We start from the raw sequence: 27,460 nt of genomic DNA, 5'->3' as shown, positions 1-27,460 counted from the left end.
ACATTGGGATGCATGTATCTTTTCAAATTAGAGTTTTTGTCTTTTCCATATATATGCCCAGGAGTGGGATTGCTGGATCATATGGTAACTCTATCTTTAGTTTTTTAAGGAACCTGCATACTTTTCTCGTAGTGACTACATCAATTTACATTTCCACCAACAGTGTAGGAGGGTTCCCTTTTTTCCACACCCTTTCCAGCATTTATTATTTGTAGACTTTTTGTTGATGGCCATTCTGACTGGTGTTAAGTGGTACCTCATTGTAGTTTTGATTTGCATTTCTCTAATAATTAGTGATGTTGAACATCTTTCCATGTGCCTCTTGGCCATCTGTATGTCTCCTTTGGAGAAATGTCTATTTAGGTCTTCTGCCCATTTTTTTTATTGGGTTGGGTTTTTTTTAGTATTGAGCTGTACAAACTGTATATTTTGGGAAGTAAGCCCTTGTCAGTCAATTCATTTGCAAATATTTTCTCCCATTCTGTATGTTATCTTTTCATTTTGTTTATGGTTTCCTTTGCTGTGCAAAACCTTTTAAGTTTAATTAGGTCCCATTTGTTTATTTTTGCTTTTGTTTCTATTACTCTAGGAGACAGAGCCAAAAATTATTGCTGTGATTTATGTCAAAGAGTGTTCTGCTTATGTTTACCTCTAGGAGTTTTATAGTATCCAGTCTCACATTTAGGTTTTTAATCCATTTTTAGTTTATTTTTGTATATGGTGTTGGAGAATCTTCTGATTTCATTCTTTTACATGTAGCTGCCCAGTTTTCCCAGCATCACTTATTGAAGAGACTTTCTTTTCTCCATTGTATTCTTGCCTCCTTTTTTTTTTTTTTTTTTTTTTTTGCGGTACACGGGCCTCTCACTGTTGTGGCCTCTCCCGTTGTGGAGCACAGGCTCCGGACGCACAGGCTCAGCAGCCATGGCTCATGGGCCCAGCCACTCCACGGCATGTGAGATCTTCTTGGACTGGGGCACGAACCCGTGTCCCCTGCATCGGCAGGCAGACTCTCAACCACTGCGCCACCAGAGAAGCCCTTGCCTCCTTTGTCATAGATTAATTGACCGTAAGTGCGTGGGTTTATTTCTGGTCCTTCTGTCCTGTTCCATTGATCTATGTGTCTGTTTTTGTGCCAGTACCATACTGTTTTGATGACTGTAGCTTCATAGTATGGTCTGAAGTCAGGGAGCATGACTCCTCCAGCTCCGTTCTTCTTTCTCAAGATTGTTTTGGCTATTCAGGGTCTTTTGTGTTTCCATACAAACTTAAAAAATTTTTTGTTCCAGTTCTGTGAAAAATACCATTGGTAATTTGACAGGGATTGCATTAAATCTGTACACAGCCTTGAGTAGTGTGGTCATTTTAACAATATTGATTCTTCCAATCCAAGAACACAGTATATCTTTCCAACTGTTTGTGTGGTCTTCAGTTTCTTTCATCATGTGCTTAACTTTTTAAGAAACTGCAGAATTGTTTTCCAAAGTGGCTGTCCCACTTTGCATTCCTACCAGCAGTGTTTAAGTGTTCCAGTTTCCCCGTATCCTCCCCAACACTTGGTATGGTCAGTCTTCTTGATTATAGACATGGTAGTAGATTTGTAGTATTATTTCATTGTGGTTTTAATTTGCATTTCACTGATGACCAAGATGTTGGGCATCTGTTAATGTACTCATTAACCATTCAAATATTTTCTTTGATGAAGTGCCCAAACTTTTTGCCCATTTAAAAAAATGAACTGTCTTTTTAGTATTGATTTGTAAGAGTTCTTTTTATTCTAGAATTTTTCCTGTTACTTTTAAAATAATTTTGTGGGAAAGGGTGGACTTTTTAAATCATGTTTTATTATTAATGGCTGCTCATATACAGTTGGAGATTCTATATTTATTGTCATCACTATATTGAGGACATAAACATACCCCACCACTGTCTTTCATTCCAACTTTTAAAAACTTGACAACAAAAAAGAAATGAAAGTAATGAAATCATGAACAATGATAGAAGAGAAAGCCACAGTGTTTTAATGTGGGCAGAGTTCTCATCAACCCAAATGTGAAGTTGGGAAAGCTGAAACACCATTTTATTTTTCCATTTTAAAAATGTATCCTACAGTTTGAGGTTTTTTTTGTAAGTAGAAGTTTCATATTTTGAAAATACCAAAATATGGTTGAACATGTTCCATCACAAAAGTCTTTTTTTGAAGGCTTGTATAAAATTGGCTTTCACATTGCTAAGAAAAACAGCCATATGAACATGGAAAGACGTTTAAGCTTTATGTGCTGACAGTATTTAAACTGGCTTAGTGTGGAGCAGAAGTAAATTTATGTCAAATTTCAGATGATATTATCCATTCTAGGATTGCTGTCATTTGTTTCAATATTTTGAAGTAAGTTTTGAGGGAATTTGGAAACTATCCAGTTTTGTCCAGAGTGCATGTGACTTCATGAAATTACTGATATTGCTCTAAGGAGTTAGTTTCTAGTTTTTGTCTGTTAATACGCATGTTGATACAAAGAAAAATCCCAAATATGTGATTTCTGGTGGAAATTAGAAAAGCTGTTAACATTAATGGCTATTACCATCTTTGAAATAGTGTTAAATTTCTTTTCCAAAATAACTACCAGGAAAAAATTTTTTTTTTACTCTAAGGAAGATCTTGGTACTCTACGAACAGATGGCACATCTTCCAAACTTAGAGCCATGCATACTTATATGGCCTCAGAGAAGAAAGGAGCTCTACCCAGTGCAATAATACATTGGTTTTTTTCATTGGCACATACTGGCAGTGAAGACTTCGAACAGCCCTAAAAGAAGGCCTGCCTGCTACCACAGAAGTAATCACTGTTATGAGAACAAGATTTTATGAGAAAAAGAATCAAAATAGAAATTTTTCCTTTGCTAGATTAAACTTGGGACAGGAGTTTGCTTTTTAAGAGAAGAGAAAATTTATCACAAGGAAGTGTTTAGTTATGGCTTGATTTACTTGGGGATATTTGGGCCTTTATGAATGAGCATAATCTTCCAATTCAAGACCTTACAGTCATTATTATGGATTTGGTAGAAAAATCATGAACCCTTTCAACCAAGCTGTAGCTCTGAAGTAGGTAGAAATAGACAACCTTGTGAATTTTCCAGCTGCTGAATGAAGTTTCTCTCTAGGCTAGTCACGAATGGAGAGGTTTGTCAGTTTCTCTACAAGAATTAGAAAAACCTTAGAGCTCTTGAAGATTACCTCCACTCAGAAACCTTAAAACTGGAACTCAGATTTCCAATCGTTTCACTATTGATATTGCATCAAAACAGTGAGTGATATGAATTCAATTCTAAGAGTCTTAGAAAAATCTTTGGTTCCTTGCATATGCCTAGCCAAGCATCATCTGGTGAAGTGAACTATGAGAGCTGCGATTATGTTTGTTACCACATACCTTTCCCAGAGTCTCAGAGTTTTTACAACTTCTTTTCATCAAAACAGAAAGGTACAACCTTTTTAGATATCAAAGATAATGTGCAAGTTATCATGTTCCAAAACCAGGCCATTATGTGACTTCTTTATTCAAGCCAAACAATAGCAGCCTTGTAATTGAAATGTTCTTTTATATAGAATTAAAGTTTATTTTCTGTTTTAATTTGTAAATTTTTGTTTTATTTCTTAAAAAAAAAGAAACAACAGAAAATGGCTGTTAATTTTGATTTAAAATGAGGTAAAATGCTTCAGTTTTTGTAAACATTTATTTTTAAAATACTTCAATGCAGTAGTCTGCTCATAACAAAATACTGTAGACTGGGTGGCTTAAACAACAAAATTTTATTTTCTCACAGTTTTCGAGACTAGAAGTCCAAGATCAGGGTGCCAGCATGGTTAGGCTCTGGTAAGAACTATTCCTAGCTTGCAGATGACCACCTTCTCACTGTGTCCCCACATGGTGGGGGCTGGGGAAAGCTCTTACTCCTCATGTAAAGCCATTGTCCTATCAGATTAGAGCCCCACCCTTATCTTCTCCTTTAACCTTAATTACCTCTTAAAGACACTATCTCCAGATAGTCACATGGGGAATTCGAGCTTCAAAATACAAATTTTGGGAGATCAAAATTCAGTCCATAGCAGGTAATATGAAGGAAATCATTTTCCAATGCAACAAAATGATTGTATCTAAAATTTTTATGTATAAATCGTTTTGAATTTTTTCAGGAAGTAGGTCTAAGAAGGGAATCCTTACCTTCTTCGGGTTCTTAAGGAGGTCTATTATCCAAAAATACCTGTATAACTTAAGCTTTTCTTCCCCTGTTGCCCTCAGTGGAACAAGTCATTTTTGTTCTCTTGGGGTTTAAAGGCATGATTGGAAATTTTCTCACGGAAACTTATATGATTTTAGGCTTTGGGTTTTAAGACTGTAGATTTTAGAAAAAGCAAGAAAAACTATTAAGGCAAGCGTTTTTCCATATTCTCATTGAATCTCCTAAGCAGCCTTCTGAGGTATTAGACTCTCTGCATTATAGGTAAGGAAACGGAGGTAAAGTTATATTCAGTGATGGGCTCATGTATTCAAGGTGTCTCCTGTGGTAGAACTTCAGTACTACTAAATCTGAGATTCCAAAATCCATCATTCTTCTACTGCACTTCACTCTCTGTACTTTAGGATTATATTCAACTTTTTACCACCCAGAAATTAAAATGGACCAAGGGTCAAGGTTTAATGAAGTTACTTTCAAAGCAGCACCATAAAAAGCATTATTCTTTTTTGTTTGTTTAAATATTATTTATTTATTTATTTTGGCTGCATTGCGTCTTCATTGCCAAGTGCAGGTTTTCTTTAGTTGTAGTGAGTGAGGGGCTATTCTTCATTGCGGTGCATGGGCTTCTCATTGTGGTGGCTTCTCTTGCTGCGGAGCGCGGGTTCTAGCCATGCGGGCTTCAGTAGTTGTGGCACTCAGGCTCAGTAGTTGTGGCTCGTGGGCTCTAGAGCGCAGTCTCAGTAGTTGTGACACATGGGCTTAGTTGCTCTGCGGCATGTGGGATCTTCCCAGACCAGGGCTCGAACCCATGTCCCCTGTATTGGCAGGCAGATTCTTACCCACTGCACCACCAGGGAAGTCCCAAAAGCATTATTCATAGAAAGAAAAATATGTTAGAGCACTATATTAGGACAGGATTTTATTTTTACAAAAGCAAAATAAAATAGTTAATTCTCAGTAGAATGAGTAGATGAACGGAAGGAAGGAAGAGGATGACCTTTTACTTAGCACAAATGCTTTTGACATTTATGAGAGATTAATTATCTTCATAAACAGATTTTAAAAGAACCAGATTTAATGAAAGCTACATAGGTTGTACTACTATTTAACATAAAACCAATAATACCATGCATTTTAAAAAGATTTATAACTTTAAGTCTTTTCACAACTTTTATCATTTAAGCCTCGTAATAACTTCACACAAATGTTTTTACATAGTTCTACAGAGAGAGGTTCAGTTGTACAAATACTAATTCACCTTAGGTTCACAATGAAATATATAGCTGATTTCACTAAGTTCATTTATACTACCAGTTGGAAGGACCCAAATGACTGGATTTATCAAACTACTAAAGTTATGATTCTATAATTGGGCTTTCTTATACTGATATAAAAAGATTTTTTTACATAAATATTTACCTGCTTTTCAAAATGAGTGTTCTTCAAATGATAGTATGTGACAGATTTAGCATTTTTAATATACTATGAATAATTTTTTTGCCTTAATGTATGCCTTAATGTATAAGGAAGGGCCTTACTATCACCTAAATAATATTTAATTTATTCTATTAAGATGATAATCTTATGTTTTGTCTAATATATCATAATTTAATGAAAAAGGATATGGACTTCCGGAATTATATTTATGAACAGAGAAGTGAATATTAAAAATAAATTATTTGAAAGTATCTATGAGTGAAAACTAATTTAAAAATCTGTAAAGCATTTATTGAGAAGAATAAACTTTATTGAAGGACCTAAAAAAAGATAGAAATAAATGCAGAGTTATAATATGTTAATGAATATGAGGACAACATTGTAACAATTGTCAGTTTCCCTCACATAAATTTATAAACTCACTACAGTGCTAATATGAACCTCAATAGGAGCTGATGAACTTATTCAAAAATTCATATGAAAGACTAAAACTATACAAATACTTAACATAAATTTGGAGTAGAAAGGGGGGGAAAGGTTTACCGAAACCACATATTAAGATGTACTTTTAAAACCATAATAATCAAAACAGTGGAGTATCGGTACAGGAAAGATTGTAGGATCAGATTAGAGAAACCTTGCATATATGGAAATTTGACATGTGATAGAATTAGCTTTGAAAATCAGGAGAAGGGGCAGAGTCAATGGTGCTGTTACAATTGATTTGTTATTTCACAAAAGTATATTTCAGACGACATAAGGAGTAAAATGTGAAACAGCTCTAGAAGAAAAAAAAAGTTAGCCTAATTTATATCAGAAACTAAAACATGCCTCCAGAAAGCTATTAGAACTAATAAATGAATTCAGTTAAATTTCAGGGTACAAAATTAATATATAGAAATCTCTTGCAGGAATTCTCTGGTGGGCCATTGGTTAGGACTCTGCACTTCCACTGTGGGGGCACGGGTTTGATCCCTGGTTGGGGAACTAAGATCCTGGAAGGCGCATGGTGCGGCCAAAAAAAAAAAAAAAAAACTTATGTTTCGATAAACTAACAATGAACTATCAGGAAGAGAAATTAAGAAAACAATCTCATTTACAATTGTATCAAAAACAATAAAATACCTAGGAATAAATCTAACCAAGGAGGTAAATACTTGTACTTAGACAACTGTAAGACATTGATGAAAGAAATTCAAGATGACATGAACAAATGGAAAGATATACCATGCTCATGTATTGGAAGAATTAATCTTGTTAAAATGATCATACTCCCCAAGGCAATCTATAAATTCAGCACAATCCCTATCAAAATACCAACGGCATTTTTCACAGAACTGGAACAAATAACCCCAAACTTTGTATGGAAACACAAAAGACCCCGAATAGCCAAAAGAATCTTGAGAAAGAAGAACAAAGCTGGAGGTATTGTATTCCCTGGTTTCAGACTATACTACAAAGCTACCATATCAAAATAGTGTGGTACTGGCACAAAAACAGACACATTGATCAATGGACCAGAATAGAGATTGCAGAAATAAACCCACACTTACATGGTCAATTAATCTAAAACAAAGGAGGCAAGAATATACAATGGGGAAAAGACAGCCTCTTCAATAAATGATGTTGGAAAAACTGGACAGCTACATGTCAGAGAATCAAAATGGACTACTTTCTCACACCATATACAAAAATAAACTCAAAATGGGTTAAAGACTTAAATATAAGACCTGAAACCATAAAACTCCTAGGAGAAAACATAGGCAGTACACTCTTTGACATAGGTCTTAGCAATATTTTTTGGATACATCTCAGGCAAGGTAAACAAAAGCAAAAATAAACAGATGGGGCCACATCAAACTAAAAAGCTTTTGCACAGCAAAGGAAACTATCAACAAAATGAAAAGGCACCCTATTGAATAGGAGAAGATATTTGCAAATGATATATCTGATAAGAGGTTAACGTCCAAATTATATAAAGAACTCATACAACTCAACATCAAAGAAACAAACAACCTGATTGAAAAATGGGCAAAGGACCTGAAGAGACATTTTTCCAAAGAAGACAAACAGATGGCCAACAGACACATGAAAATATGCTCAATATCACTAATCATCAGGAAAATTTAAATCAAAACTACAATGAGATATCATTCACACCTGTCAGAATGGCTATTATCAAAAAGACGAGAAATAACAAGTTTTGGGGAGGATGTGAAGAAAAGGGAAACCTCATGCACTGTTGGTGGGAATGTATTGATAAACTGGTGTAGCCACTATGGAAAACAGTATGGAGGTTCCTCAAAAAATTAAAAATAGAACTCCTATATGATTAAGCAATTCTACTTCCAGGTATTTTTCCCTGTGTTCATTGTAGCATTATTTACAATATCCAAGATATTGACACAACCTACGTGTCCATAGGTAGATGAATGGATAAACAAGAGGTGGTATATATGTACAAGAGCATATTACTCAGCTATATAAAAGGAGGACGTCTTGCCATGTGGGACAACATGGGTGGATCTTAGGAACTTCATCTAACCTTGCTGGACTTTATTGTTCTTAGCTGTAGAAGAAGGGCTTAGTCTGTATGATTTCTCTGACCCTTCCAACACTAAAATTCTATTATTGTATTTCACATTCTTGATGCAGAATAGAACAGAAAAGGGAAAGAAAAGAAACAGATGATGGCAAGATCATAAACCACTGGAATCATCCATCATATAATATAAAGTTCAGTTCAAAGTATCTCTGCAGAAAACACCCTAAATGTGCTTCCTTATTGTACCAGTTCCCGTTCATAATAAGTCCTTAAGAGATATACAGTCATGTTGAAACCAAGCAGGACCCTGTGGGGCTCCTGGGTACAAGTCCTTTCTGTGTCCCTGTTTCTTGTTTGTAGAAAATGGGCTTCATTCAGCCTCAGCCTTCCCTGAGTTCCTAAGGGCTGATTCAAACAGTTGCTAATCAGGGAGGGGAGTGAATGCAGAAACAAGGGAGGAACAGTTAAGAAGCAATAGTGCAGCCTTGGGGCAGGGTCCTGGTTCCTCCTCAAGGAATATACATGATAGTATCTTGGAGTTCTTCTGCAGGAACTAAGGCCCCGACCCAGGTGGAAGATGGTAACTTCAGGCTGGGCACATGATTCCTGGGGCACCGCCCTGTTACCTCACCACCAACCAATCAGAAGAAAGTCACAAACCCTGCAGCCCTCACACCAAACTTTGCCTATAAAAACTTCTCCCTCAAAACCATTGGGGAGTTTGGGATTTTTGAGCACAAGCCACCCATTCTCCTTGACTGGCCCTGCAATAAACCTTTCTCTGCTTCATACTCTGACGTTTCGGTTTGTTTGGCCTCACTGTGCATCAGGCACACGAATTTGTGTTCAGTAACAGTGTTCATAAAATGATATATTTTAGAGGAGATTTTACTAATTATTTTGAGCACCAACTAATTTTCCTACTATGAGTTTTTAACAGTTGGCTAAATAACAAGCATTTGTATTATATGACTTTTTCTACACCTAATGCTCCAAAGCTTTTTTTTTTTTTTTTAATATATTACTTCTTCAACCCCATGTGTCTGTTGTCCTTGCACTTCTCTTCTTACTCTGGAAAATTCCTTGTCTTTACTTTTTATTCCTAAATCAGTTGTCATATTCTGTCTCTCAGTATTTGTATGGGATGCCCCATAATTTCTAGGTTTCTTTGAACCACACTGCTATAGAACATACCTAGATTATTTCTTACTTATTGAAATGGAAATCAAAGCAAAAGATTTTTTTTAACCAACCAAAAAGTTACTTGATGCAATTTACACTTAAAAAGAGTATTTATCTCTAGAGAATAGTAGCTGACAGCTGTCATTAGCTTGTAAATTCCCATTGTGACTTCACTACAACCAACAGCAATTTTTTATATTGTTAAACTTGAGGAACTATGGTAATTGTTATTCTTTGGTTGCAAAACAAGAAATCTAACATTTGCATTACAATCCAATGTGTGGGAAAGAAGGAGACCTGGGGATTTATTTCAAAAGCAGTATTGTAATAAAGGTTTGTCAGTTCTGAAATGTGCTATCCATGCAGAGTTTCTCAAAGCTTTCATATTTAATTCCTTTTAAAGGCTTCATAATCTTTAAAGGAAAAAGTTAAACTGAGTGATAAAGACCTTAATTTTATCTGTTGACTTTGTCTCAGTTATTTAAAAACAGTAACCCCTAAGCACTTTCCTGTGAAACTGATGTATTAGTGAAATCTTCCATACTTTATGTGTTTAAGATTCACAGATTCCTATCTTTTATTTAAATCCAACTCTGTCTACTTCTTGAAATCTGTGTGTGAATATTTTTGCATATATCAATAGAAAGAAGACTGGATTGGAGGGAAGAAAGCACCAGGTAGACAAGTTAATCACCTAATTTTATGACCCCATCATCATTACTGCTTATAGAACAAATAGGCATATTTATGTTGCTGGCTCTGACTTTACGGAAACAATGGATTGCTAAGGATTCTTTTAAAAATGAGAAAGAAAATGAAAAAAATTTCAAGTTACTTTAGATATTGAAAACTTTAGGTGGTACATGCTATGTATTAAGTTTATATTACTATTTTTGGCCTCTTTTTCCTTAGGAAACTCAGACTCTCCTTTTGGAAGGAATAAACAGAGATTTCTGACTTTGCTTCTTTTTAGTTTTTATGTAAAAATTCAAATCATGTATCCACAAAGGATTAACTGCTGTGGGAATTGCTGTCCTGCTGTCAACAGCTAGAACACCAGATAGAATACATGAAAATACTGTTTCTAAACATTGGACAGTAGGCAAGACAGGACTTTGATCTCTGAGAAAAGAGAAACAAATGAAATTAATCTTACATTGCTTCAGCTTGTAGCCTGAGGGTTTGGTTAAATTCTAAACCACAAGGCCAGGCTATAACAACTTCCAAGGAAATAGCAACTACCAGAAGCTGTAAAATGAATAACTCTTAGTGCTCACTCAGGGCCAGAAATCATTTGACTTCCCAGCAGCTAGAGAGGAGAGACATCACTGAATACATGAACATTCAGCAGAGACTCCCAGAAGAACCATAACTTGGAAGTGGGGCCAAATTGGCCCTAGAATAAAGGATTCTCTAGATCTGTCTTAAAAGACCTGAGAGGATCAAGCTAATATGCAAGCAACTTAACTATACAACAAGATCCGGTATTCAGCAATGTAAAAGTCACAATGTCTAATCTCCCATCAAAAATTACTAGGCATGTGAAGAAGCTGCAGGGTGGGGGGTGGGGGTGCCAGAATCAGTCAATAGAACCAGATCTACAAATGACAGAAATGATGGAATTAACAGAGGATTTTAAAATAGTTATTATAAATGTGACCCTTATATTCAGAGAGAGAGAAGAAAACATAAGCATAATATGAAGAAAAATAGAAAATAGAACAATAAACAAAGGGAACTTCTAGAGGTGAAAAATATATCTGAAATGAAAACCAATATAAATGGAATTAATAGCAGATTAAACACTACAGAGGAAAAGATCAGTGACATTGACATACATGGCAATTAAAACTATCCAAAATGAATCTGAGAGGGAAAAACTAAAATAATATGAACAGAGTTTTAGTGCCCTGTGTGACAGTACCACATGGTCTAATATAAGTATAATTGGAATCCCATAAGGAGAAGGGTGGGAGACATAAAAAATATTTGAATAATGGCCAAAATTTTTCCAAATTTGATGAGAACGATGAGCCCCCAGAGCTAAGAAATTTAACAATTCCCAAGCAGAATAATCATAAAGAAAACCATAGAAAGGAACATTATAATCAGATTGCTGAAAACCAATGATAAAGAGAAAATATTAAAAGCAGCCAGAGGGAAAAAGACATATCACATACAAAGGAACAAAAATAAGAATGTACATAAATTTATCATATACTGTGCAAACCAGAAGGGAATTTCTTTAGAGCACTAAAAGGAAAAAAAAAAAAAGCCAACCTATAATATTTTACATAGCAAAAATGTCTTTCAAAATTGAAGATGAAATAAAGACTTTTTCTCACTTTACCAAAACTGAGAGAACTTATTGTCAACATATCTGCACAACAAGAAATGTTTAAGGAAGCTCTTGAGACAAAAGGAAGATGATACCAAATGGAAATGTGGATCTATACCAGAAACAATGAGGAACACCAGAGGGTAAATATGTGTATAAATATAAAAGACATTTTTCTCATTTTAAAATTTCTTTAAAGTATAATCAGTTATCAAAGTAAAAATAATGTGTGGTTTATAACATGTAGAAATAAAATATAGAACAATACAGGGGGAATGGAAGTATATTGTTGTAAGGTTCTCTACACTATACCTAAAGTGGTATGATATTACTTGAAGGTTAACTGTGATAAGTTAAAGATGTATATTGTAAACCCTTGAGTAGGGTTCAGCAAACCCAATAGGCCAAGTCCAGTGCACTCCTTATTTTTGTAAATAAAGTTTGTTGAAACAGCCATGCATATTCGTTTACATATTGCCTAGGGCTGCTTTTGCACCACAGTGCAGAGTCTAAAGTTGCAGCAGAGATCTTATGGCCTACAAAGCCTAAAGTATTTCATGTCTGTCTAACCCTGAACAGAAAAAATTTGGCAATACCTGCTATAGAGTAACCCCAAAACATGAAAAGGTACAGTTAATAAGCCAATAGTAGAGATTAAATGTAGTAAAAAAAAATACTCAGTTAATCTAAAAGAGGGCATGAATCGAAGAAAAGTGGAAGAAAGAAGAGTTGAGTCAAGAAAAGTAGCAAGGTGGCAGACATACACAACAATATTTATAATTTATTAAATGCTAATGATATACACACTTTAATTAAAAGACAGATTGTCAGATTGGATAAAATAGGAAGACTCAACCATATGCTGCCTGCAGGAAACCCACTTGAAATATAAAGACGTGGGTAGGTTAAACGTAAAAGGATGAGAAAAGGTATACCATATGTCCACACAAAGACTTGTGAGTAAATAATCATAAAAGGTTTATTCATAGTAGTCCAAAACTGGAAACAATCCACATGTCAATCAACAGGTGAATGGTTGAACAAATTGTGGTGTATCCACAATTTTAAATGCTACTCAGCAATAAAAACAAATTAACTACTAATGCATGCAGCAACACTGGTGAATCTCAGAATCATTATGCTGAAAGAAAGAAGCCGGATACAAAAGAGTACATGCTGTATGATTCCAGTAGTGTAAAACTCTAGAAAAACTAAATATAATCTGTGGTGAAAAAATCCAATCAATAGTTGCCCAGGGGTTAACTTGAATCGGATCAAGAGAATTTGGGGGGGCTAATGGAAATGTTCTTTATCTTGATTATTATGTCAAAATTCATCAAATGTTCATTTAAAATAAGAGTGTACATTGTTATTTATAAACTATGCTTCAATAAGGGTTACTTTTAAAATTTAAGTCACGGAACAATGTAGTGTGAGGCTTTTGTATTCATTGTAGGCATTATAATTTACTAGACCAGGCGAGGAAATAAGATGTAAATGACTACAACTATGAAAAGTTTGATGTATTTAGAATCTCCAGAACATTATTATTCTATGTATATTTCCTCTCGGCTCTTCAATTTTGAGCGATACGAATCCTTAAAAACTTTATAGAGTGTATCTTTTGAGTCTTAAAAAAAGCTAATAAAGAAACATTATTAGGGACTTCCCTGGTGGCGCAGTGGTTAAGAATCCGCCTGCTAACACAGGGGACAAGGGTTTGAGCCCTGGTCTGGGAAGATCCCACATGCCGCAGAGCAACCAAGCCCGTGTGCCACAACTACTGAGCCTGTGCTCTAGAGCCCATGAGCCACAACTACTGAAGCCCGGGCGCCTAGAGCCTGTGCTCCGCAACAAGAGAAACCACCGCAATGAGCAGGCTGCACACCGCAACGAAGAGTAGCCCCTGCTCGCTGCAACTAGAGAAAGCCCGCGTGCTGCAAGGAAGACCCAACGCAGCCAAAAATTAATTAATTAATTAAATTTAAAAACATTTTTTAAAAAGAAACATCACTCATCTTAAAGCAGTATGCTAAGTGGGGTTTTTTAATTTATTTATTTATTATTTTTGGCTGGATTCCATACCAGATTTGATTCCAAACCCTGTTTTCCTTTCACAGACTAGTGATAAATTATCATCTTTATTTATTTTTTTAATATTTATTTATTTATTTGGTTGCACCAGGTCTTAGCTGTGGCAGGTGGGCTCCTTAATTGCAGAACATGGACTCCTTAGTTGTGGCATGTGAACTTTTAGTTGCAGCATGCATGTGGGATCTAGCTCCCTGACCAGGGATTGAACCCAGGCCCCCTGCATTGAGAGCACGAAGTCTTATCCACTGTGCCATCAGGGAAATCCCTAAATTATCATCTTTAAATGCTTGGTTGCTTGTGTAAAAAATTCTGGTTCAAAATTTATTTATTAAAAGATTCATTTGAAAATTTTTTTGAAAGAGTTATTCTGGCATTTGTTTTAGGGACTAAGGTTCTATAAATCAAGACAGTTAAGGAACAAGATAAGGAAATAAGGAATTCTGTGCCATTCTGTTGTAGAAAATCCTTTCAGTTGTGTAGCTTATTATAATGGTTCCCTTAATAACGTTTTGTTAGTAAATCCCAAAAGTTGAGCTTTGGCCTCTTGCTAACCTCAGGAAAATGTTCAAGAGAACTTAAAAGGAATTGTTTTTTATTATATCATAATATGTCCAAGTTGTATAAGAGAATGCTTACTTATCAAGCACCTTGGATATAATATTATACGTACTACAGAAATATGAGTTGATTGTCCTTGAGTAAGTCTCACTTATTAGTGTACTTTCACATGTCATTCCCCACAGATTCTTAAAAAAGCTCTGGCTCCTGAGAGCCACCTCCTACAGGGTATAGAATTTGGCCCAGCAATCTCTGGCTACTTAATAAAAATTTACTAAATGGATTCAGGGTTTGTATTCACCAATACCAAGAACTGTACCTTAAATTCCTGGGAAAGCCTCTCCTTGACCCACTTAAAAGATAATCCTTTGCATATTTTCTTTTTTCTGCAAAGTGTTGTGTGATAGATATGATCTTCCATAAGCCATTTCCTGGAATAACCTTCAACTAAAGCTAAAGGGCATATTCTTGAACCTTAGAAAACATTTTAAGCCACACTAATAATAATAAACCCCCATTTAAGAAGATTAATAATGTCACTTTAACTTATAATGAAATCTAATTATCATATGGTTATGGGTCTTTTTCATTCAGATGTGACAGTGGTGTATCAAAATGGGTTACCTGTGATATCTGTGAGGCTACCATCCCGGCGTGAACGCTGCCAGTTCACACTCAAACCTATCTCAGACTCTGTTGGTGTGTTTTTACGACAACTACAAGAAGAGGATCGGGGAATTGACAGAGTTGCAATCTATTCACCAGGTATAGTCACCTTCATTATTTTTTTTTTTTTAATTTTTATTGGAGCCTAGTTGCTTTACAATGTTGTGTTAGTTTCTGCTGTACGGCAAAGTGAATCAGTTATACATTTACATATATCCACTCTTTTTTAGGTTCTTTTCCCACATAGGCCATTAAATAGACATTTCACCAAGGAAGACATACAGATGGCCAAGAGGCACATGAAAATATGCTCGACATCACTAATCATTAGAGAAATGCAAGTCAAAACTACAATGAGGCATCACCTCACGCCAGTCAGAATGGCCATCATCAAAAATTCTAGAAACAATAAATGCTGGAGAGGCTGTGGAAAAAAGGGAACCATCCTGCACTGTTGGTGGGAATGTAAATTGATACAGCCACTATGGAGAACAGTATGGAGGTTCCTTAAAAAACTAAAAATAGAACTGCCATACCACCCAGCAATCCCACTACTGGGCATACACCTTCATTATTAATTCCCACCCACCCATCATTTCACTCCAAATTGTTTTTACACACACACACACACACATACACCACTGCAAAAGAATCCCATGCTCTTAACTTTAGGACACAATCTTTTGCTTAGCAAATGTCAAGAGAGACAGTGATTTCTCTCCCAATTTTCAGAATATGATTGCTCAGTTTTAGCAAGGGTATATACACAGGGATCTCATTCAAAAGCACCTCACATATAATGCCATGGGCAAAGATGAACCATCAATCACATTTATACTTTTGAGACCTTTTGTCATTACCTTAGGTGTAGAATAAACTTTTCTAGTAGTTGAGCCATCATCTCTGAAGATATGAAATATTACGCCTTCTTTTTAAATCTTCTTAGGTCTTTCACATAAATGTTTACAAAATGAAGACATATGGTTTGAAAACAATATAAAATAAGGCACTAAAAATTCCCATTTGACATGATATCCATTTCATTTATTTACTTTTTAAGCGCCTTACATTTTTCCCACTTTCACTTTGAAAAATTTTAAACCTACAGAAAAACGTAAAAGCCTAGTACAGTAAGTACCTATTTACCCTTGGATTTACTCAGTTGTTGCTAATTTGCCACATTTCTGTAGTTTAAATATTTTAAATATTCTTAATTCTCAACTCATCTTGTAATGTAATTAATAGATCAGCTTGGTGTACTTTGCTAACCCTAGCATCTGCCCCTACTGGATTATTGGCAACTAATCAGTAACTATACTGCAAAGTACCATATATTAGAAAACATTGGGTGTTTTACTCAACCAACTTCCATCACAGACATCCATGCACCTCTCCCAGTGACCCTAGATTTCCAGCTGACAGCTATACATCTATGTAATTATTTCACTTGTTCATAAATTTCTTCCAGAAAAACACGTTGTTAAATCTTCACCAAAAAGATTGCCATGAAAACAAAAAGCCTCAGATAGTATAAGCTTTGTTTAGCATAGAATTTAGGGATAAGGCAAAAAGTTAACTGAAATTTACAAGAGAAGTCATAATTTTAAAATCTATTTTGAGGATTGCTTTTTTCCTGACCATTCTTGAATAATTATGGACATATGACCTTAAAATTTTCACATTTAAATTTTCACAGATGGCGTTCGAGTTGCTGCCTCAACAGGAATAGACCTCCTCCTCCTTGACGACTTTAAACTGGTCATTAATGACTTAACGTATCATGTACGACCACCAAAGAGAGGTAACAAGTAACCTTGATAAGGTCAGAGAAATGTGAGAACGGCTTTTGGAAAGAACTTTTTTTCCCCTGGGTAAAATTGAGAAAGTATTCAAAGAGCAGTCAAAGTTTTACATATAGGTAGCACTTCGCTAGTACACTGACTAAAACATAGACACCAGAATGCTTTATTATCGGCTCTTGTCACTGTTTCGCATAAATGAGTGTTCTACATAACTTAAACTCCTTCCTTCCATACAAGCTAAAAGTCATATTATTTTAATAACGTTACTGGGGGAATCTTTTTTTTTTTTTTTTGCCGTACGCGGGCCTCTCACTGTTGTGGCCTCTGCCGTTGCGGAGGACAGGCTCCGGACACGCAGGCTTAGCGGCCATGGCTCACGGGACCAACTGCTCCGCGGCATGCGGGATCCTCCCGGACCGGGGCACGAACCCGCATACGCTGCATCGGCAGGCGGACTCTCAACCACTGTGCCACCAGGGAAGCCCACTGGGGGAATCTTTTTTAAAAATTATGGAATTCCCTGTCCTCTTAAACATTTGTAACAGGAATTAACCCCCTTTTTTGATGGCTCAAGGTTAGCAGTTTGAAAGTCAACTATTGTACAATAATAGTCCTTGGGAACTTCGGACGAGAATATGCTTTTATGCGAAAAAATGGGATATTTGCCTCCAGTGCCAGAAAACTCAGTAATCAAATATTTTCATGAACTACTTTTAAAAACCAAAGTTAATGCAAAAAATCTATGATAAAGAAAATATCAAAAATTTAAATAAAGACAAAGTTAGTTTTACTGATTTTTCTTTTTACCCCACACTCCAATATGGCTTTGCACAGTACTGATGCTATTAAATAGCCCTCTAAAATAACATTTTGAAGTGTGTCTCTTTTGGTCATCTTTCTCTCTTTGCCCTTGATGTTCATTGTCACTCACTGCTGTCGTTAATTCCCCTTCCACCACCACCACCCCCTCCATCAGCTTCCTAGGACATTTGTTATTTTCCATTCTGCTTTTGAGAATTGTGTCTAATGTAGAAAAAGTTCTAAGTAAAAGCCTAAGTATTGAATGCCTCCAAAATCTGGTCCACATCTACCTTTAAAGTTTTTCTCTTTTCCTCTTAAAAGATTCCTACTTTTCCTCCACCCTCTAGTTCCTTTGCTCTTTCCTTTACCATCTCAGTGTTTTCTCACCTTTCCTCTAAGATGCCTTTTTCTTTTATTCCTAACCTCCTATTTCCTCAGGTCAAAATCATCAATGTCGGCTCTTCCATGATCCCATTCTTTCTTTTTCTTACTCCCAGCCAACCAGAAGTGATCATTCTCTTCTCTGAATTCTTCATTCCTTTTCTTTTCAAATGATCAGAGGGAAGGCACTGTGATTTTTGTATACCCCATTGACTTAGGTAGTCATCCTATATTGAGCGAGTTAAATGAGTTAAAGAATCCTTTAAATAGTAAGACATTACTGAATCAGATTTTATTAAGTTGGAATAATTGAACATGTAGACCAAGGATTGTTAGCTATATATTAGCTATACTAATATGTTTTTCTTCTTTATTCCCTGATTCTTGGACTAGACGTTCTCTTTAAAATAACAGAAGTACAGGCCTTATTTTACTTAGTTTTTTTTGTTGTTGTTGTTCTTTAAATTTGCTCTTTATTTTTTTCTGGCTTTATTGACATATAATTGACATATAGCATTGTGTAGTTTAAAGTATACAGTGTGATGATTTGATACACTTATATGTTGAGAAATGATTACCACAACAGGATTAGTTAATACCTCCATCATCTCACATAATTACCATTTCTTTTTGATGAGAACACTTGAGATCTACTTTCTTACCCACTTTCAAGTATACATTACAGTTTTGTTAACTATAGTCACCATGCTGTACATTAGATCCCCAGAACTTATTCATCTTATAATTGGAAAATTGGTACCCTTTGACCAACATAGAACTACTGTATGATCCAGCAATTCCACTTTTGTGTATATATCCAAAGGAAATGAAATCAGAATCTCAAAGAGATATCTACACTCCCATGTTCATTGCAGCATTATTCACAATAGCCAAGCTATGGAAACAACCCAAGTGTCCATCTACAGATGAATGGCTAAAGAAGATGTAGTGTGTGTGTGTGTGTGTGTGTATCTAAAATATTATTCAGCCATGAGAGAGAAGGAAACCCTGCCATTTGCAACAACATGGATAGACCTTATGTGTGTATGTGAATTTCCTAGGGAGTTCATTCTATTTTGATTTTCTACTGCATTAGTAAAATATTAAAAGTTGACTAATATATTCTTATATAAAGTATAACAGTCAGGAAAGTAAAGATTTATGTTGTCAAAAACTAGAGGTATTTTAATCAATGAATAATTCTAACCATCTTGTCTAATACTGTGTTTTTAAAAGAGAAATGAAAGTTTTAGTTTTTTAAATAAGGCTATTCTCAAGTTGAATAGGGAAAGTAAAGGTAGAAACTGAAAAGGGGAGAAATTATATTTGATTGTCTGGTAATCAGTTTGGCAGCCTTCCAACTCTTTGTTTTATCTGTATCTCAGAACTGTGGGATATCTGTCCACCTTCCCTAGAAGTCAATTAGAATGTGAAGTTTGCAAGGGTCAGAAGTCTATAATTCATGGGATAATTGTAATTTGAAGTATGAAATTTGGTAATCTCAATAGTAGCATTAGTATAAAACTTTAAAAGACCATTTTAATATTTAAATTTAGACATCAAATCTCTCTCAGCTCTGTTATTATTAGTCAATGAGCGATTATGTCATTATATACTTTTGTCACAGAAGCTTAAATAATACTGTTTTAAGTTCATAAACACTTTTCCCTCAATTTTTAAAACATAGTAAAAAAAATCTTTTTGTCTTTTGAAATAAATGTAAGATAGGTTTTAATTTTGTTTCCATCATATTATCTTCCTCCAAGTCACCACTGTTTGTCAGCTGTGGTGAGTAAGAGGACAGTTGAATTTCTGTATTTGAGAGGGATGCCGATCATACAGATGAGTAAACTCTTCCCCACATTGTAACTGTTTTTAGTGAACAAGCTAAATGGAGAAAAGAAGTTGAAGGCACTAGGTTTTGGGTATTAGATAATGAGAAGAAAGAACACTAGGATTTTATATATACATGAAGCAGATGGAACAAATATACTTTATCTAATAAAAGTTAAAATAGTTAATGAAGGAAAACTTTTCCAGAATAGTTTTAAGTTTTGACACAGTTTTTTTCTACTCATTCCTTACGCCCCTTTAACTTTCTCTTTTCTCTCCTATTTTTCTTTTCCCTGTGCATGGATAGCACTTTAGAACTAAAAATGCTCTATGAATGTTGTGCACCAGTAAACCTTAACTTCACATACTTCACCAGGCACTGAGGATAGAGGGCTTATTCATATAGGATCTAATATAGCCATGTTTGATGTTTATGTGGGATTGGCAGTCATAGGTATTACGAATACCTAAGTACTGACAACCCTTGTACCTAATGCCAAAATTGGAGGGAAGAGGCAGGAAAAAACTGAAATGGCACAGGGGGCAGGTCATAGCAGCAAGGCTAGTTGCAAGTTCCATTGCATTCTTTTGGTTACCAAAGCTGTATATGGCTGGGTTCCCCTGTGACCACTGGTCGTTGAAAGTTTTTGTGCTAAGGGAACTCATCTTGATTGGCAACACTAAGCCCTTTCCCCCATTTATCCATCCAGAGGATATTGGAGACCTTGCTTCTCTCCTAATAATGTAAGTAATTGAGAGAAAATGTTGAACAGGCAAACCAAATACCAACTATAATGAATACCTTATCAGAGACTCAGATAGCCAGAATCCTTCCCAAACCATTATAGTAGCTGAAAAGACTTTTTAATCCCCATTATTTGTGCACATCTTCCTGTCTTTGTGTACCTTAATTATCCTGGCACTGATGGCATGTGAAGAAACATTAATAAACATCTTAATTGCATTTTTAGGGAAGCATACACGGATCATCCAGAAGTGTTTTTGTTAAGCCATTAGCAGATTTACCTTCTCTTTTCCTATAATTTCATCTCCAAATAGGTGGGCAGATTTTTGAGGGTCAAGGGTTTGAGGTTGTTGTTTTCCTCCACCATGACAATACCTTGGAAGCATATTCTTCCTGTCAAGAAAATCTAACAAAATAAAGCTAAGTCTCTTGAGTTTTCCAGGGCTTTACTGATCAGAAAGATAACAACTCTCTGTTCAGCCAGGTCTAGAATTGGACATCTGTGAGATTGATCCTATGAATTATCATTTTATAGTCTTTTCATTGCTGTTTGAATGTATGTTGTAGCACATTAAATTTTATTTGTTTTGAATGATAATGCATTCACAATGTTCAACTCCCAAAGTCAAAGAACATATGGGAAAAGATTTTCTCATCCCTGTTTCACAGCCACCCTTTTCTCCTCTTACCAGTAAGCATTGTTCTTAGTTTCTTGTTTCCTATCAGAGAGTCAGTGCATTCATAAGCAAATGTGAATGCATAATCTTTTTTCCCTTTTTATGCAAATAATAGAATATCATACATATACTGTTCATGTCGGTCAGGGTTCAATTGGGGAAGCAGAAGCATGTGAATAAAGTGGAATAAAAGATTATAGGAATGAGACTTTGTACAGTTGTAGATGAAGGTAAAGAAGTAAGAGTCTGTAAAGGGGAGCTTGGAAGATCAGAGAAAAGTTACTAAGTTTGAAGTGATGGCACATGTGGACAAATCAGAGCTTGCCAGGGAACCTGGAAATTCAAGTGCGTCCAACTACTAGGATAAGAAAAATTAACAAAGGAGGGCTGGAAGAGAGATCCCTAGGACAGTGTTATCAAATAGAACTTTCTGTGACAATGAAAATGTTCCATTTCTGCACTGTCCAATATGGTAGCCATCAGTCACATGTGCCTATTGAGCACTTGAAATGTGGCTAGTATGGCTGAGAAACTGAATTTTAAATTCCATTTCATTTTAATTAATTTAAATAGCCACACACAGCAAACAGTTCCTGTTTTGGACAGCACAGCTTTAGAAAGCTGCATCTGGCTGTGGGTGTGGATTTGCTGTTAATCATCAGAGGTGGCAATTGAGAAAAAAGAGCTGGATGCAGAGCCAGGGAGAGCAGGCACACACTGGCATCTCCAGGCACCTCTGCATCTGTCTCTCACTACTAACGACAACCTTCAGAGCATGATGGCTTCTGCTTCACTTCTGCCTTCTAAAACCTCACTTGAATCTCTGTTTTGGCTAACTCTAATTCAGAACCATACAGGGAATTTGGGGGAATGTGGGATATATGGGGAAACATAACTCCAGTTTAACTAGATGTCAAGGTATAAAACCACCAAACTGCTTTTCTTACCTAACAGTGTATTCTGAAGATCTTAAAATACCAGAACATAAAGAATTCCTTATTCTTTTTCACAGCTGCTATGTATTACATTGTATGAATGTATATTATCATTCACTTAGCTGCTTATTTTATAATTTATCATAGTGAAAAAAATCAAAAGAGAAATAGTTTTACAAACTTGGAGTGAGAAATATGTTTCTACCTATAACATAAAACACAGAAGAAGCCATGAGAGAAAAGACTGATATAAAAAATAAATTTTCTACACAGGAGAACCTGTAATATGAATATTAATTTTAAAAGAATAAGTCTTCGATGAATGACATTCTAATAGAAGCTCTTTTATAAAACAAATACCAAGCCTGAGTTCAGATTTTACAGATTTTCAGGTTATGATTGTCTATACATATTTGATCATTAATGTGTGTGTGCTTCATTAGGAAAAGGAAGAGGAGAGGGTCTGTTTAGTTTGTTTGCTTGCTTCCTTCTTTCCTCCCTTCCCCCCTCCTTTTCTCCCTCCTTGGATTTCTAAGCAAATACAGTGTAATTATGGTATTGAAAGTGGAAATGGAAAAAGAAAGGACATGGAATAGAAAAGTCATTGGACTACCAGTCAGAAGATCTTTTCCCACTCCCTGCTAGCCATGCAGCTTTGTGAATATCATTATTAGACCTCATTAAGGAGAGAAACCACCTCATATTTGATTTTTTCCCCTCTCTAGTGAATAGATCAGTACCTAACACAAAAATGTTTGTTCATCTTATCTCTCTAGGACTCAAAATTCCTCATTTATAAATTGTGGATTATATGCTGCCATGAGGATAAATATGGGATAATATATGTGAGAGAATTTTGTTTACCATAGATAATTTATACCTACCTAAAAAATTATCTTTTTGAAAGAGGACTGAGGACTTCCCTGGTGGCGCAGTGGTCAAGAATCTGCCTGCCAATGCAGGGGACACGGGTTTGAGCCCTGGTCCGGGAAGATCCCACATGCTGCGGAGCAACTAAGCCTGTGCACCACAACTACTGAGCCTGCGCTCTAGAGCCCGTGAGCCACAACTACTGAAGCCCGCGCGCCTAGAGCCTGTGCTCCACAACAAGAGAAGCCACCGCAGTGAGAAGCCCGTGCACCACAACAAAGAGTAGCTCCCGCTCACTGCAACCAGAGAAAGCCCGCGTGCAGCAACAAAGACCCAACGCAGCAAAAAATAAAATAAATAATAAAAAAGAAAGAAAGAGGACTGAGCTTGCAGGAGAAATATTAATATTGATATAGTAAAAGCCTCATAACTCAGTTCCAGGCCTGGGGGGTCAGGAGGCATGGACTCTACCACTTCACTATGACATTCTAGAGTACAGTTTTCTCTTTTTGTAACTTTGGAAAGTGTAGAACCATATGTGAATGTGAGCTGCAACTTTAGTGCAAAGCAGACTCTGTTGACATAGACGACTTCTAGAACTCAAAGTGTTCTTGCTTTTATCTGTTCCCATTAATGCAGCACACATTCATTGAAGCATGCAAGATACTATGCTAGGTGCTATATCCCATTTTACTATATCAGCTCTTCTCTAATCCAATTTGCTACCCTTATTTGAATTTTTTTATTGATTGAATTTCTGTGATAACTATACTAAAGGACATCCTTGAAGAATATTTGAAATACACACATGACTAATTCTGACTGTGGCTTATTTTGACTTAGAAAAAGGCTGACCTTCTGCTGTAGCTAACAAAATGTCACATTTAAGGCTAATAAGATTCTAAAACAAAAGCTTTACTTCTCGTGCTTTTTAAAAAGTTATTTGACAGCTGAGATCAGCTGACATTTTATTAAATTTTCAAAACATAATTTTTAGATTTCTAGAAGCACATGCTACTCACAGAAGAGGATATTGAATCAAAGAATTATTTAATCTTTTACCTTTTTAGTTATTCTCATAACTTCATGCCCTTTCAAGCTTGATATTGAGATCCATACAGCTATTCTATGTCTTTGCCCAACGGGAATAAATAAAAATTGATATGCTAGGGGGAAGGTATATAGGGGCTAAGATTATTAGGATAATGGTATTTTTATTTATACCCTTGTATTTGCAAATTTGAAATACTGTATATTTTTTTCTTAAGTGTTAGTTACTAAAGGGAAAAAATGACCACTTAAAATGGCAAGACCACAGATAAATTTTAGATCTGAATTTTAATAAGCATGATAATCAGATTAATTCTAAGCCTACTAGTTTTTGACATATTACTTTAAATTTTTTGTCTTTATCTAATGAAGATTATTATTACTCGTAGCCTCATTTGTAGCACTTATACTTCCAAGAATATAATGGTGGATGTTGGCTTCAAAATTTTCAAGTTGCCCAAATATGAACTTACTTTGTAGGATTTATAGACTCTTCCTTTTTAAAAAGGAACTATCCCTTTCCTTCAGTTTAACATTGAAGGTGGGACCCCTATAGTGGATGAATCTGCCTTGTTCTTATCACTAATAGCCCTAAGAATAGCAACTCTTCATTTAAGGCATATTTTTTTTTAAATGTAATCTTTTTCTTTCAGACCTCTTAAGCTATGAAAACGCAGCAACACTGAACGATGTAAAGACACTGGTCCAGCAGTTATACACTACTTTGTGCATCGAGCAGCACCAGTTAAACAAGGAAAGGGAGCTTATCGAAAGATTAGAAGATCTCAAAGAACAATTGGCGCCCCTGGAAAAGGTGCAGATTCAAATTTCACACTTTTCTCTTCACCAGTATTTTTTCCAGAGCATATATGTTTGCTTTTTTCCCCTCCGAGTTTTGTGTGATTGCATTGTGTCAATCAAACTAGTCCACTAGTTTTGGGAACTGAATCATAAAAAGCTTCTGATTAAAGCTAAGAAAGGACTTAAAAAGGAATAGTTTGGAGCCTTGATAATGGACATAGAGCTTTGAGATCTAAATATACTGCCCTTAACCAGACTTACTACTTTTACAACAAAGATTGGAATAATTGCTGATCAAGAAGGGTTTCTAAGTGAGGTGGATAATCATTTTAGCCAACTTAAGAATTAATATTATATGGAATATTATGCAACTGTTAAAAACAATCATGTAGATCTAATATTCTATAGAAAACACTTCATGATATTTTATGAAAAGTAAATTACAAAATGTGTATATTAGTGCATACTATGATCCAGTTTTTAAGTGTATTATGCATATAGCCATACACACAACACACATACACACACACACACACATACACATATATACAACGAAAAAAATCAGAGGGAACATATTCCCAAATGCTAATAGAATAGTAGGATTATGAATGATTTTTCTTCTTTATACTTTCCTAGTAAGTGTTTTACAATGAACGTGTGTCATCCTTTTTTTTTTTTAATAAAAATACAAGTATTTCCATTTTAAGAAACCAGACTATATTAGAGATTAAGGAAGGGAACAAATACTCTTAATACTGTGCTTTTTCTGATTTCTTTAAAAGTAAGGAACACATATCTCAAGGTTGTTTTCATTAAATTTAAGACCATTAGAAATGTTGGATAAATTAAATTTGAGGAACTGTTGTGAAGGGGGATGAAATTTAAATCTGGTATTTTCAAAATGTAAAGCATTTTTTAATGTACCAACTATAGCAAAATAATTATCATCCCTTATTGAATATTTACTATGTGCTAGGAATTATCCTAAGTATTTTACTTGTATTCTCTTATTTAATCCTCAGAACAACTCATTAATGAAGTTATGGTAATGTGCAGATCAGGGCCTAAACTCAGCCGTTCTGAATCCAGAGTCCATGCTCTGACCCACTGTGCTGTTTTGCCCCTAGTAGACCTTTTGAGTAAAAAACTAATGATAGATTAAATCTTGTACGCTACAGTGAGAGAACATTGGCATGTTTTTATTTCTGTCTTTCAAAGAAAGCAATCTTGTGGTTGGATAAAGACCCGCTGAAACTAACTTATTCACTCCCATAATTTCACCATATTTTCAGCTACTTCTAGGATGAAACATAAAACACAAGTGTATCAAAAATGTTATGCCTATAAAATAGTACTCAGTAAAAACTACAGATATTATTTAGGAAGACAAACTATATTTCCTAGAATTGAGACTAACATATCTTGATTACAAGCCCTGTTTCTTTAGTGAACATTGAACAGTTTAAATAAGAGTTTAAAATTGGTTCTATGTCAAAATGCTTTACAGTTGACCAGTCATGTGTGCCCTGTAGGTACGAATTGAGATTAGCAGAAAAGCTGAGAAGAGGACCACTTTGGTGCTATGGGGTGGACTTGCCTACATGGCCACACAGTTTGGCATTTTGGCCCGACTTACCTGGTGGGAATATTCCTGGGACATCATGGAGCCAGTTACCTACTTCATCACTTATGGAAGTGCCATGGCAATGTATGCATATTTTGTAATGACACGCCAGGTAAGAATTCCTCTTCAAGTAACTTTCCATGAGATAGTACAATGTTGGTTGTCAAAGTAGTTCTCTTTTCTCTCATCTTCTTTCTAAGGCCAGTTCCCTTGAAGTAATCATTTATCCTTTATACATACTCACTCATACAAACACACATATGTGCACATGCATGTGCATGCCAGTTATGTATGAGGCACTGGTCTGGGTGCTAGAGATAGATAGATATGACATGGCTTTGGCCCCCATGGAGCAAACAGACTATTAAGAGAGCCATATAAACCATTAAATTCATAAAACTATTATAGTAAGATATAGAATAAGAAGGCAAAGGAGAAGAGTGGTCAGCTGTAGGATAACTTAATCAGTTGGCTTGTCTTTTTATGTACTGTGTAATTAATTTAGCAGTCAGATGGTGTAGTCCCAAGCTTTTGGGTTTTTTTGTTGTTGTTGTTTTGTTTTTTAATTTTATTTATTTATTTATCTGTTTGTGCCCAGTCTTAGTTGCGGAATGCATGTGGGATCTAGTTCCCTGACCAGGGATCGAACCCGGGCCCCCTGCATTGGGAACGCGTAGCCTTATCCACTGCACCACCAGGGAAGTCCCAAGCTTTTGGGTTTTATTGAATGTTTGGAATGGAGAATTGGTGATAACTAATCAAATAGTTAAACTAAACTCTGGGCTACTTCTAAATATATTAGGAGTATAGGTGTGTGTTGTTGTTTTTACTTCATGGAAGAGAGGTGAAAATTAGATATCTAATCACTATTCTATTCTTTATCATCCA

General features: G+C 35.5%; 1 protein-coding gene across 3 annotated transcripts in view; it reads left to right on the top strand.

Annotated features, from left to right (window-relative positions):
- The window catches only part of MCU (mitochondrial calcium uniporter), a gene marked incomplete at its 5' end in the record, with an annotated part of 208,612 nt that overhangs the window by 167,792 nt on the left and 13,360 nt on the right, over positions 1-27,460 (top strand). For all 3 annotated transcript variants that reach the window (XM_082855101.1, XM_082855102.1, XM_082855100.1), the window contains 4 exons: positions 14,982-15,152; positions 16,750-16,854; positions 24,801-24,961; positions 26,481-26,684. In XM_082855101.1, coding sequence (XP_082711227.1) covers positions 14,982-15,152; positions 16,750-16,854; positions 24,801-24,961; positions 26,481-26,684 — 641 coding nt within the window. The remainder of the gene's footprint in view (positions 1-14,981; positions 15,153-16,749; positions 16,855-24,800; positions 24,962-26,480; positions 26,685-27,460) is intronic.

The sequence above is a fragment of the Leucopleurus acutus genome (assembly GCF_964270905.1).
Source record: "Leucopleurus acutus genome assembly, chromosome: 14".
NCBI classification, from domain to species: Eukaryota; Metazoa; Chordata; class Mammalia; order Artiodactyla; family Delphinidae; genus Leucopleurus; species Leucopleurus acutus.
Note: the sequence above shows the minus strand (reverse complement) of the source record. Positions and strands in the feature narration are given on the sequence as shown.